Source organism: Cynara cardunculus, assembly GCF_001531365.2.
Source record: "Cynara cardunculus var. scolymus isolate 2C chromosome LG 10, CcrdV1, whole genome shotgun sequence".
In the NCBI taxonomy this organism is placed as follows: Eukaryota; Viridiplantae; Streptophyta; class Magnoliopsida; order Asterales; family Asteraceae; genus Cynara; species Cynara cardunculus.
Window position 1 is genome coordinate 11,517,344 of NC_037537.1, and position 13,556 is coordinate 11,530,899.

At 36.0% G+C, this 13,556-nt stretch overlaps 1 protein-coding gene across 1 annotated transcript; it reads left to right on the top strand.

Moving 5' to 3' along the window:
- Positions 1 to 471: 471 nt before the first annotated feature.
- Positions 472 to 10,424, top strand: LOC112519209 (protein MAINTENANCE OF PSII UNDER HIGH LIGHT 1). Its single transcript, XM_025127205.1, has 3 exons — positions 472 to 770; positions 8,333 to 8,467; positions 9,811 to 10,424. Exons 1-3 carry the CDS (start codon positions 588 to 590, stop codon positions 10,258 to 10,260), a joined length of 768 nt encoding a protein of 255 aa, XP_024982973.1. The 5' UTR covers positions 472 to 587; the 3' UTR covers positions 10,261 to 10,424.
- Positions 10,425 to 13,556: the final 3,132 nt, after the last annotated feature.

Here is a 13,556-nt window from a genome sequence, read left to right on the forward strand (position 1 = left end):
ACGACCAACCCCCAAATCAAGGTCAAAATTCGATCTTTTCTAATAATTCGAGTGAGAATCATGTACCACTAATTTCCTAGGAAGCACAGTGTTATTTTGTGTAAACCACATGGACCAATCATGTAATTTACTTTATTATCTTTATAAAAAATTATATCATTAAACAAAAAAAATGTTATTAAACCTAATAATAAATAAATTGAATTTATAAAATTATCCAACGACAATTTTTAAAAAGTTAATTTGATATTAATATCGGTATGTTTTTTAAAATTTTATTATATTTTTAAATTTATATTTTATTAAAAAATAAAAAAAAGTGTATCATATCAAATCTTAACAAAAATATTGAATCTATAAGCGATCGGGTCGGATCTGGTTAAGATGCCATGCAGCAGACAGATTAAAGCAATCGACGCTGGAAATGAAGCCAACGCCTGCTCAAAATCAGCCACAAAAACCCCCAAAAGAAATCTCAAACCACCAACACAGACATTTGCAGAATCAATTGTCTGATTCATATTCTGACGGTATCTCAATCTGCATATCTTTGATTTCCAAGAATAATCGAAGCTGAATTCAATCAAATGGCTTCGTCTGCTGCCGCATTATCATCAGCAAGCAGCTGTAGCACGAACATGAGGATACAATTCTTCAACAACAATCGCTATAAGAAACAGCAGAAGCAAAATGTTAATTTCTTCAAAGTTCGAGCTTCCTCCAATGAAGAAGAGGACTGCAATACTGAAGAATGCGCCCCCGACAAAGAGGTATTAGCCTATCGTTCTTTACTGGTTTGATATGGGACTGGAAAACTATGTTTTGGGATTGTTCGCTATAGCTTGCGAGCACAATTCGAATGCTCAAAATAGACACATTTTATCATGAATTTTGTGTAATTCAGACTTCAGATAGAGTGATTCCAAATGCAGATTTAATAACCATTTTATCATGAATTTTGTGTTATGAAGTTTGACGCAGTTATCAAATTTACTTGATTAAACACATTTTTCTTTGCTCCGCTGAATAATTGGCAACAATTTTGAAGTTTTGATAAGCCTTCTTGATTCTTTCATAACAATTAGTCTTGTAAATGGAATTGTTTGTTTGAGCTTGTAGCAAAATTCATGCAAACTAAATGGACCCTTGTTGGTTTGTGGATGCTATGTAGCATCATCAAGTAAGAAATCCATGATTAGTTATTTTGAACCCGAAAGGTAGCTTAGGCTTCAAGGTGCTCCACTGAGCGCATCCTTGTGACGGAACTGCATTTGAGATGCTTTTTGTCTTTGATCGCACGCTTCTGTTACCCAGGTAACTTAAAGTAAAGGGAAAGCAAAAGTTAGAATACCTTAATCTGTTATATATAAATAAAAATTGCTTTAGTTGAAGCATGATAAATACATGGAATAATAAAATCTCAAAGAACAAGAGGTCAACACTTTCCTTGTTGGGTATCCTTTCCATTTGGACACATATGAAAAAAGCAAGGTAAATTTTGAAATGATGGCTTCTCATCATGAAAAAGATAAGGTAAATTCTGAAATGATGGCTTCTCATTGAGCTAATGTACATTGAATTGGTTTTTCCTCTAAACCATTATAGAACTAACGTCATGGGCCTTTGTGTTTTCCATTTTCCAGTCCAATTTCTTTTAGCTGATACTCAACCAAACTCTCAGCAATCTAGCTCATTTTATTTTCTTCAAACTCCTTATCAAACATGTACTATAGATTTTATATGTGTTTATATTAGTATTAGTGTGTTATATATATCTAAGATTTGATGCATTCATTTTTTTCATTCGATGTTAAACCTTTATTAGTGAAGTGTACATATAGTTATGTACGTAAATTTTTTTACATGGTGAACACCTTGAAGCCTTACTGACTCCTACACCATGCATCCTATGTCTCACCTTGCTTTGCTTTGCTGTTGGTTTCTTGTTACTTGCCACACCTTGTCTCCTTGGTCCATAATTACAATAGGAAGCAGACAATGGAAGGCACCAATGTAACTTGTTAACTATGCATGGGATCTGCATATGTAGTAAGACTAGGAACTTAACCATGTTATTCTTTGGTACTCCCACATTAATTTCGTAATTCTGGTTTCTTTGGAGCGTAATATGAACTGGGCTCTAAAACATTGTGTCACCTTTGAAGGTTGACAAACTTTGAATATGGAGATAATATTTTGTATGCGGCCTCCAAATTTTGGATGATTTTAGGTTTCTGTTTCTGTGAATTTTCGTTCCCATTGGTTGCAACTTCGTTTTTCTCTGTGTATGAGTTGTTATAGGTACACATAGAGGTATCCAAAAGTGGAGGTTGCTTTTTGCTAGACCAATTGGAGCATAGGTCATGGTCTAAAAGATACTTTAGAAGACAAATGTTTGTGGGAATAAAGCAACTCACTTTTGGTATAAGATAGGGTGCCATCTCAGCCTGTAAGTTCACAGAATTGAGTTAGCATGATGCATACTAGGTACAGTATGTAGGTTCAAAACACCTTTTCTTCAATGATCCAATTTGTCTACGTCAAAATGCAATGATAATGTCAACGGGTATCTTCTTTTTCTAGATTTTAAGATACTTTTGGATGTATTTGTAATATGGTTATGAATGATCATCATGTACCATGTTCGATTTATAGTCATGTTCTCATCAATGTCTCAGAATTGAGTTTTAACATCAAAATAAAGCAAATTGTACATCATTTATTGTTATAGTACAAGAAATACTTAAGACGTATCTTAGTTCTTTTGGCGTCTCTTCTCCATGTTGATCGAACAATCATTGGTTCTGTTTGGTATTCATAACTTTTCTCTTGGTTTGATCATGAAAAACCTTTTGAATCTTTATCTCATACACATAATCATAAAGTAGCAAGCAATGTTCTACTATCTGGATTGAGGTCTTTCCTCTTAACTATTACGTCTTGTGAGGTTGGGTAGCGTGGATCCTAGATCTAACAACAATTCAAGAACATAGATGAAATTGAGAGACTAAAGATGATCAAGAACATGATGAACCGGTCGATTTCTCTTATTCAAGAAAACAGTAAAAGACAAAGCTCTTAAATCTCACTAAACGACTCTCATTAAGGATTACAAGAATGATCAACACCAAATTCTAAGCCCATGTCACCTATTTATTGGCGACATTTACAAGTAAAGCCCATATGCCCTTAAGCCTAATTACATGAACAATACAATACAAATCAAGTAAAATGACTTTATAAAACTTTCTAATATTTAGAACTATTTTAGTACTAACAATCTCCCCCCAAAGTTTTATAAAGCAAGCACCTCTTGGAACATTGAAGTCTTCTCCCCTTGCTTTCTTTAAGAAAAATTTGGTGTGCCGACATTGATGAAATCTTCAAGCTCCCCCCTAAATAAAGCTCTTATTCTTCAGTTTCAACTTTGAAATAAGATCCAATGTGAATTCAGCACCATTGATTGCCCAAAGTACAACTATAACTGCAGACAACTCAACACAACCTAGAACCCCGAAATCATTATCAACAGGAAAACAATAGATTCATCCAACTATGGGATAGATAAACGTGCGAGTTACGTGACATTCCAGTGCAAACGGTCTTATAACAAATAATCTTTCTATGAACCACGAGCTGAATAGGCATTCAACTTAAGAACTTGATCTTGGTAAGCACATAAAGTGGGGTACAACATCTGCTTGAAGTACCAAGGCAAACACCTCTGACATTAAGAACCGGAGATAAGTATCAACATTAAACACATAGCTTCAAAAACAACAAGTCAACCAAAAAAGATAAGCCAATGTCCTTTAAACTTTCAAAAGATTGAATAACCAGAATCAGATTCGACATTCCTAGCCAGAAGAGTATTATTAGCACTCAGAACTCTAGATCACAACCATAACTACATAACAATGGTTGTAGACTTTCAACCCTCTAATTGATCAGGTTAGAAGAATGACTGAGAACACTCAAAGATCTGATAATTCCAGAATCTCTAGAACACTGATTGCAAACTTTCAAGACCTCTGATTGATCAGGTCAAAAGAAATAATTTAAGACACTCAATGGTCTAGCCTCTTGTAGAAAAACTCCAGAAAAACGATTGCAGATACTCAAACTCTGACTAGTCAAATCAAATACCAAAACCAATCAAACAATTCTGAAATCCATTCAAATCCGGTCATTAACCTCAAAGTGGTTGACCAAAAAGTCAAACTTTGACTTTGAAAAGTCAAAATTGACAATGTTGCTGTTGATGCTCTTAAGGGCAACAATGATAAAACATCGCCTTAATCATTAAGCACAAGGTGAATTGGGCAAAGAAATCCATTAAGCACACTGATTGAGCTCATAGAGTACTGAAAGGGGAATTTCCCCAGGCAATTTTATAAAAACAAATAAGAGCAAAACCAAACAAAGAGTAATCAGCAAGAAAAGCTACGGCAACTTTGGCTTACAAACCAAGCCATAAGAAGCCAAAAAAGACAAAGAGAAATGCACCAAAAAGTAAAAATAAAGCAAGCCAAAAAATAGAAGGAGCAAATCCCCGCCATTTTCCATAACCGAAAGCCTTCATCATGCACTTTATCACGCATCATGATTCTTGTGAATTTCTTCCTTGTCTTCCACGCCATTCTTTGAAGATCTGAATCTTGATCTCCGCCACAACTTTTTCGCCAGCTTGATTGTAATTGTCAAAGAATTTTCTGTTCCTTTCCCTCCATATGTGGTATACCGTAGCCGATATACCAAGTTTTTGTACCGTAGACCATGATTTCCACCTTTGAGATAAACCCCTGTTAAGAATGTCCTCCCATTTGTTCGGACAATTCGTTATCCCAACTTCCTTTTTAATAACCTCCCATATACTACTCGAGTAGTTGCAATAAAAAAATAAGTGATTGTGCGTTTCAATCACTAAATTACAGAAAACACATTTCAAATCCGGAGGTTCATGCTTCCACTGACTAATGCGATCTTGTATTGGTAATCTGTTCTGACAAGCCATCCACATACACAGAGCATGTTTAGGAATGCAAGCTTTATTCCACACCACCTTGTACCAGTAGATGGACAAGTACTCATGAGATGGGCGATGAGCACAGATTGTGTCATCTTATCGCCCATGCCTTAAGCGGATACCCCATGAAACCTGTATATCACCCATGCCTTAGGCGGATACCCCATGAAACCTGTATATCGCCCATGCCTTGTGCGATGAGCAATGTAATTGCTCATGCCTTGGGCGGATATATTTCAACTTCCTTTCATCGCTCAATCAAGGATGTCATCGCTTGAAGCTTTGGGTGGATTGATAGTTCATCGGGCAACATTGTATCGCTTATAATGTTAAAGTAACAAGGCAAACTGTTTAAGTAAGGTCACCGCCCACCAAACAACTCTTCATCGCTTGGTGTGTTAGGCGATGAGGGCAGTTATCGCTCATAACGTTGAGCGGATAGCATCTTGAAGGCTTATGACTTGGACGATGAGGCATGGTTATCGGGCAAGCTTTGGGCGATGACAAGGGTTATCGCTCAAAACTAGCAAAAATTCATTTAAGTCTACATTTTATCACTCAACACAGTTTACTAAGGCCAAGTTACCAACGCTTCTTTTGGCCGATAAACATTCTTTCATCGCTCAAAACTGCTTCAAATCTTCAATGGGAGATGAACACCCCTTATCGCTCAATATGAACATTCAACGAGCGATGAGGATGGATCTGACAGTATCAAAACATAGTTCGACCAAAAAATCATCAAATCTTCAAAATTTATCAAATAACCCCAAAAATAGATGATTGAATTGAGTTCATATTCACCGAAATGCAAATTCTTTCAAAGGAATTTGATTAAAACATTGAAATCAATGACGAATTTGATCTTTTAAGCACAAAATAGTCGAACAGGAAATTGTTTTCATGAGAGGATTGTTCCATTGCCAAAACAGAAAATTTTGCTTGAATTTTGCTGTAGATAGAATGATCGTATCGAATAGATGATTTGATTCTGCTTTGATACCAATTGTGGATCCCAGATCTAATAGCAATTCAAGAACATAGATGAAATTGAGAGATTAAAGATGATCAAGAACATGATGAACCGACCGATTTCTCTTATTCAAGAAAACAGTAAAATACAAAGCCCTTAAAAAACTCTAACCAAAAAACGACTTTCATTAGGGATTACAAGAATGATCAACACCAAATTCTAAGCCCATGTCACCTATTTATAGGTGATATTTACAAGTAAAGCCCATATGCCCTTAAGCCCAATTACATGAATAATACAATACAAATCAAGTAAAAGGACTTTATACAACTTTCTAATATTTAGGACTATTTTAGTCCTAACAGGTAGTCTTCATATCTTTGTTCTCTAGTATTGCTTGTTGAGGTTGCTTCCACTTGCCCTTCTAACTCTCTAGCCATCTGACAATGGTGACTACATCCCTGCGTGGCTACGTCCCTGCATGACTACATCCCTGCTCCTTGTTGTAGGTGGAAGTGACACCAATACAACCCTTAGTGGCAGCGTTTTTCTTTCAGACTCTTCCATGACTCTAGTTTTGGACCTCAAGCGCCATCCTCAGATATTCCTTGTTATGGTATGCCTTGTAAAAGTGGATCAATTGCCTAACAAATGTTGGTAAGCCTATTGAGTTGACTATCCTGTTTCTCATTAATTTTCTTTTGTCCATCGTTCTTCTCGTTGGGATGTATATCTCAGTTGTGCATGGTTATCATATTTATCTTAAGCTTTCTAAACCCAGATCAGATCCCGATAGAGATAGGCCATTCATTAGACATGGAATCTTGTTTATCTTCCCTCTGCTAAGGACTTTACGAGGTGAAAGTGGGTATATGCTTTTACACTATGAATCAAACTTTGCTCGAGCGAAAGCAAGTACGGTAGGTACTCTTTAACACCTGGTGATGACTATAAGAAGGTGATGTTAATACAGATTGTTATTCCTGAAACAACTACTCGATATTAACCATTGCATTAGCTTAGTATTGATATCCCATTCATCACTGTTGTTCCTGACATGGATGTTTTAAGAGGCCTCCATTGACGTAGGTGACATGGTCTCTATGTGGCCTAAATCAAGTTCTTTGTTTTATTTTTCTCAGATCCCCTATGTTATGGATCAATTTGGGATGACATGTAGTGTACTATTCCCTGGTGATTTTTAGGCAGAATGGTATTCTAAATGGACGACATTGTTATTACTGGGGATGGGAGAGACCACAATTCCGAAATTCTTCAAAAACCAAAGGTAGCTTCAGTAGACTTGGCAATAGGCTAGTTTGGGTACATTTGCTCCATCACAGATACAACTAGTATGGGTGCAATTGTACAAAAGTACCTACAATTTTTGGGTACTCAATCTGAGGATATTACAAGTATCCCTTTGGACCCATGGATACCCATGCATACAATTGGCATAGTGGTGAAGAGTGCAACCCTATGTGATGGTTGATACATGTAAACCATGGTTCACAGGAAGTGTAGTAGCATCATCAAAACAGGAATAAACAGGGTAGAAGGCAATCCAATGAGTCAAACTACAAAATCATAAAAACCCAAGAAGATAATATCAAACACACATACATACAGTTATATACACTCGTACACATACTGAAGTCGACTTTATATGTCAGAGTTCGGACAGCTGGAAATGGCTTATCTATTGGACCAACCCAATTGGTGAGCAACTGTCCTACAAAGCAAGGGTTATCATAATGTCGAATACATCCAAAGCAGACCATGTGGCTCAAGAAAATGAGGGTTGTTAGAAGTCGCATCATCCTTTCATGAACAAAATGACTATCAAGTGTCGGGATACTCATGAAAAGTGTATTCTTGAAGGTGTGCGTAAATGCTCATTATCACAGTTATTTACTTCAAATCAGAAGTAGAAATTCACAAGGTTTCTCTACCATTATCTGGCCTCATACTAGTACTCAAAAGAGAAATAACATCATGTTTCTTGCTTTCTCAAGACATAATATTACATCCAACATGCAGTACTAGGATGATGCTCCTGGTTAAGGAACATCCTGCATTATCTCATCTTATAAATGAAGTTCACACTGAAGCTTAGCAACTTCCATGCTATTGATGAGACTCGGGCCACTTATTTATTTAGATGACAGAACTAATATTTTTGGTTCGTACTGTATTTTTCTGTATGAAAATCATTAACATCAATGATAGTTTAGTAGATAACATGATAGTCTAAAATATTGTTTAAGTTAATCTATTGAAGTCAGAGTTGGATGGATATTGAAATCAGATGAATATTTTTTGTGAAAAAACAGGTTGGGAAAGTGAGCATGGAATGGTTAGCCGGGGAGAAAACCAAAGTGGCTGGAACATTCCCACCTCGTAGGCGTGACTGGAGCGGTTATGTGGAGAAGGACACTGCTGGGCAGACTAATATATATTCAGTTGAGGTTAGTGGCTCCAAGAATCTTGATATCTAAATCATCAAGCTCAATCCTCTATGGCATGAAGGTCACATGTTCGAGCCACAAGATGGCCATTTTGCAAAATGCTATGGAGATATCGTGTACAAAGACATCTTTGTCCAACCTTGTATATCAGGGTCACCCTTTGTATATGACAGCCGAGGATTTTTCCCCAAGTGGGTAAATAACCCTTTTAAATGTTAATGCTCTCTCCATCCCAAAACAATCGTCCATATTTCTTTTTTAGTTTGCCCAAATACGTGACCATTTGCAAAATGTAAGTGTCACTTTCCAATTCTACCCTTAATTATGAGATGGAGAAATTTATTGTTCCATCTATTATAAAGGGTAAAATTATCATTTAGTTAATTAAAAAGTGTAATAATTACACAGTTCTAAATCTTTGTGCCTTTTTCATTGTGGACATTCATTTTGGAACGGAGGGGGCGACCGTCGTGTATTGGGCACATTGAATGCAAGGTCTAGGGATCGACTTGTAGGCCAACCCTACAAAGCTTTCAGCATTTTCTTGATCTCATCTTTTAGTAGCACTAGTCATTTAATTAGGCAACTTGAAGTTGTACCTCATAGAAAACACTCCCTCCATTCCATGTGACCGTACATGTAGTTTAATAAAATTGTTTCACTATTAGTCAATTGTTTCTTTAACTTTCAATAACGAAATCTTATGGACCAAAAACAGTAATTCATCAACTTATAACCAAAACAATTAGAAGCAAGTAATTTTAGCTTCAATGACTGCAAAAAGAACATAGATTATTACAGTTTTCATAGGATTGAAACCAAACCAAACCAAACAAACCTAGTATATCCCCCCGGATGTGGGGTCCAGGCGGTAAGATGTATGCAAATCTTATCTCTACCCTAGAGGCGGGTGCAGATTTTTTTTTTTTGAGTGGGGCACAAAATAATTAGCATAAGATAAAATGAAAGAAAAATTAATTATAAAAGGTACAGTTTCATTAAAAATGACATCTAAGGGGTTTTTTTTCATTCTTTTGCTGCTGTTATAAAAAATTTAAAAGAAAGCCAAAGGGATTGGAATTTGCAACCTATAATGCACATGCAATCACTCTACCAGTAGGCTACAATCAATTTTTATTAACTTAGGGAGCCAGGCATCAAGTTAAAGCAGATGCACCTGAAAACCAAAAAAACAATTCCACTACCTCGACACGGTAGAGCAGTGGCATAGGCATCCCTCCCTACTTAAATCCTCCCTTGTCTATCCCAATGAGTAGAGTGGTTGTTTCCGTGTTTTCACAGGATAGAGACAATAATAATTTGATATTGATAAACTCGTGCAGCCTGCAGTTTACGTGGCAGAGAGTGCAATCAGCTCCGGGACTCCAGGTACATCTGCTGATGGAGCCGAGAATACAGCAGCACTAGTTGCTTTCGGAGGCCTTATCGCCGTTGCTGCTGCATCTGTGGTACTCTTTCAAGTAGGGAAAAACCCACCTCAAGTACAAACATTAGATTATTCCGGTCCGTCACTTAGTTACTACATTAGTAAATTCAAACCCATGGAAATTGTCGAAGTTTCAGTGCCAATAGAAACCGAAACGTCTGAACAGCCACAGAGCTCTACCCCACAAGTAGATTCAGAGGTTTCAGAAACCGATATCCCAACTGCAGCTGAACAGCCAGAGAGCTCTACCCTGCAAGTAGTTTCAGAAACCGCGACTTCAATTTTGGCTGAACAGCCAGAGAGCAGTCTGCCACAAGATTCAGAGGTTCAGGTTGTATCTGAATAAGGTATTACTTTGGTACTTACTAATATGCTAGTTTTTGTTATATGTACTGGTGAAGTTTGAATGTATGTATGGTTTTCACTGAGTTGTATACTTTGTGCTACAGACGAATTTATCATACCATTTTCTCATTAATACAAAGTAGGTATGTGTGGTTGTCGATCTTACCAATCCGATCATTTGCTTAAATATGTCAGGAGGTTATGCATTTCAAAAGAATTGTCGAAAGGTTTTCTATAACCCTTTGTTAGTTCTTGGTCCAACCGCTTGTGTCATGACAGATAAAATGATGAAAGTATACTGTCCAAGTTGTTGCGTTTGATAAAGGATGTCTGAAGTAGCGATCGACCGGCTTAGGGTGGAGTTTATCGAAGGTCAAGAATATGCTTTTAGGTGAAATTTATATTAACTGCTTTTTACCTTTTCATGATGACCATGAGATTGGTATTTGGAGAGTAACACCATTTTTTTTCCCATAGCACAACAATTTTATTAAAATTGTAGGTTCTAGATGTATTTTTAACTTTGTGTTTTTGATAAAGTAGCATGTTTTTCGTCTAGATGTATTCACTGGTTAGCACTTGTTCGGCGAAAAATAGTGAGAGAAGGAAAAAGAAAACTACCCTTTTGTTCGATCAACATCGGCCGTTGCCACGATGATCGTATCTTTTTTATCGACGACCATGTCTACCCGCCCCAAGCATTTCAAATTATCTTCAAGATAACACATGCAACAAGCTAACTATTAGCAAGATGTGACGGATCTAGGAATTCCGATGACAAGGGGTGGATTTTAATTAACATGATATAAAATAAAATAATAACTAAATAAGTATAGAAATGAGAAATAACTTACATTTTATAATTGTTCTTTGAGTTCTCAATTTTTGAAAGCGATTTATTACATCTTCGTTCGTAACTTTGGCAAGTGCTTTTCTTTCTACGACATCAGTAGCACAAATCATATAAGTCCACAGAAGTGGCCATCTATGTTTGCGTTTGCGGTATAAGTGTACATCGGACATTATGATCGTCACAAATAATAAAGTGGTAGTACTACTGAGATCGTATCCACTTAGATCGAACTTCAGAGTTTCAAGTACTAAGTGAACAATACAATGATTTCAATTAGAGAAGAAAATAATATCTTTGATCGTGTTCGATGCTTTTTACAAATAATTAAAAACAATTAATTTAAAGAAAAGAGTATAGGTGTAAGCTTTCCCTAACACATTTGTAGTAACGATATGGTGAATCCTTGGCCTTCTAGGAGGTCAAGGGTTCAAACCTCACCAAAGGTGATAAGGGTGTGTGAGTTTATTTGTTCTATTTACCATATATAAATATTATATACTTAAAAAAAACGATATGGTTAAAGGCATTCGCCACAAAAACGTCTATAAAAGTCCCTTTCTTTCAAAAGTGAACTTCCACAAAGAGTGACTACATATTCCCATAGAGTCACCACCTTTGCCAACTAGCGACTTGCCGATCCAACTAAGTTGATTTTTGTGATAACCGTATATTGATTATCACCTGAGATAATTAATACGTGATTATTTGTTATATGATTACTTGATAGCATGATAAACTGGTATAGTTGATCATGCAAGTATGGGTGTTTTTTATGCATAAATGTGTATGCATAATGTGAAAACATATAACTAAAAATATGTGAGTATGCATGGTTATTTATATGCATGATTATGCATGTGATTGTATGCATGAAAGGTATATCATGCATAAGGGATGCATGGATGGTTATATTTGTGTATAAAAAGATTCTTGCATGGGTCTTAAGATTGTGATGTATGTATGCATGCATGTGGGTTCCTGGCCGTCTTAAATATATGGAAGGATATAAATAGAAGGTAAAATTAATTTGTGAATTTCTTGCCATTTTGAGAGCTAGTGAGCAATTTAAAGAAAGTAGGGTTGATCGGATTGCTTTCTAACTGTATTTCAAGAAGTTGAATTTTAAAATTGTTTCAAAGGTGAGTGGTTAAATGTTTTAAAATTACCTTGAGTTGCATAACTGATTTGTGTTATAACTTATTACCCGGATTAGACTTAAATCGGACAAAGTGATGTTCGGTTTGTGCTAAATCGGACACATGTTATTCGATATAGCCTTAAATTGATCATAGTGCTATGTGATTTAAAGTGTTAGTGAGATTTGAAATATATAAATCAGACATGGATGTTGAACGGAGAAGTAGGAATACGATCAAAGCTACCAGATTTGTTTATAATCCGAATGAAGTAATGTCCAGTTTAGATGTAAACCGGACAAAGCTCGATCAAGTTAATACCAAGTTGTCCGGATATGTAAATCGGACAAGAAGACTTGTGATGTCCGGACTTGTAAATCGGACAAGAAGGAATTGAGTTATCCGGATATGTAAATCGGACAAGAGGACATGTTGTCCGGATTGTTATATCGGTCAAGTCTAAACCAACCAAAGCTTGTTAAGTTGACCGGTTTTGCATTTTTTATTAAAGTGTTAAGTTCAAAATTAATTATTATTATTCTTTTATGATGATAAAGAATGATAATTTTTGTAAACATGATTTTGAACTGATAATGTTCCATTAGGACATTTATGAATGCGGTCTGTTCTAATTGGAAATATTTTTATAAAATGATTTGATGAGGAAATAAGGGTGGCATATCAAGGAGAGGTGTACCATGGGATAAGGGTGACATATCAAGGAGAGGTGTACCATGGGATGAGGATGGCATATCAAGGAGAGGCGTACCTTTGGATATAAGGGTGGCATTTGTATGTATGTTATGTGATATAACTCTTACTGTTATATCCTTTAAGATTACTGTGGTCTGGAATCTTTATTTCTTTGTGATTTAAAGGTTTAGGATCAGTGTTCTTATTGGAAAATCGTAGTCTGGATGTTATTTAGAAGGGATAATAGGTTTTGGCATGAAAATTTAATAAACTTTGTTCTAATTGAAAAGGTTTAAAAGTTGGCATTATGAAAAACTTGGTTGATTCAAACCTATTTAGGTTTGGATGCGTTATTTAAAAGCCGAAAGATTGGCTTTGGAATTGTTAAGGTATTGGTATTATGTTTTACTTGTTCATATATTTGTTATATATATGAAAAGTTGTTTTAAATAAAGTTTTAGTGATTCTCACCCTGCAATGACATAAAAAGGGATCTCACTAGACCTTCCGGTCTAACCCTCATTTTGTGATTTTAAATATGTGTTGCAGGAGGTGCTAACGGTGAGGGAAAAGGGAAAATATGATATTTTTCCTTACACATATATGCATGAAGAT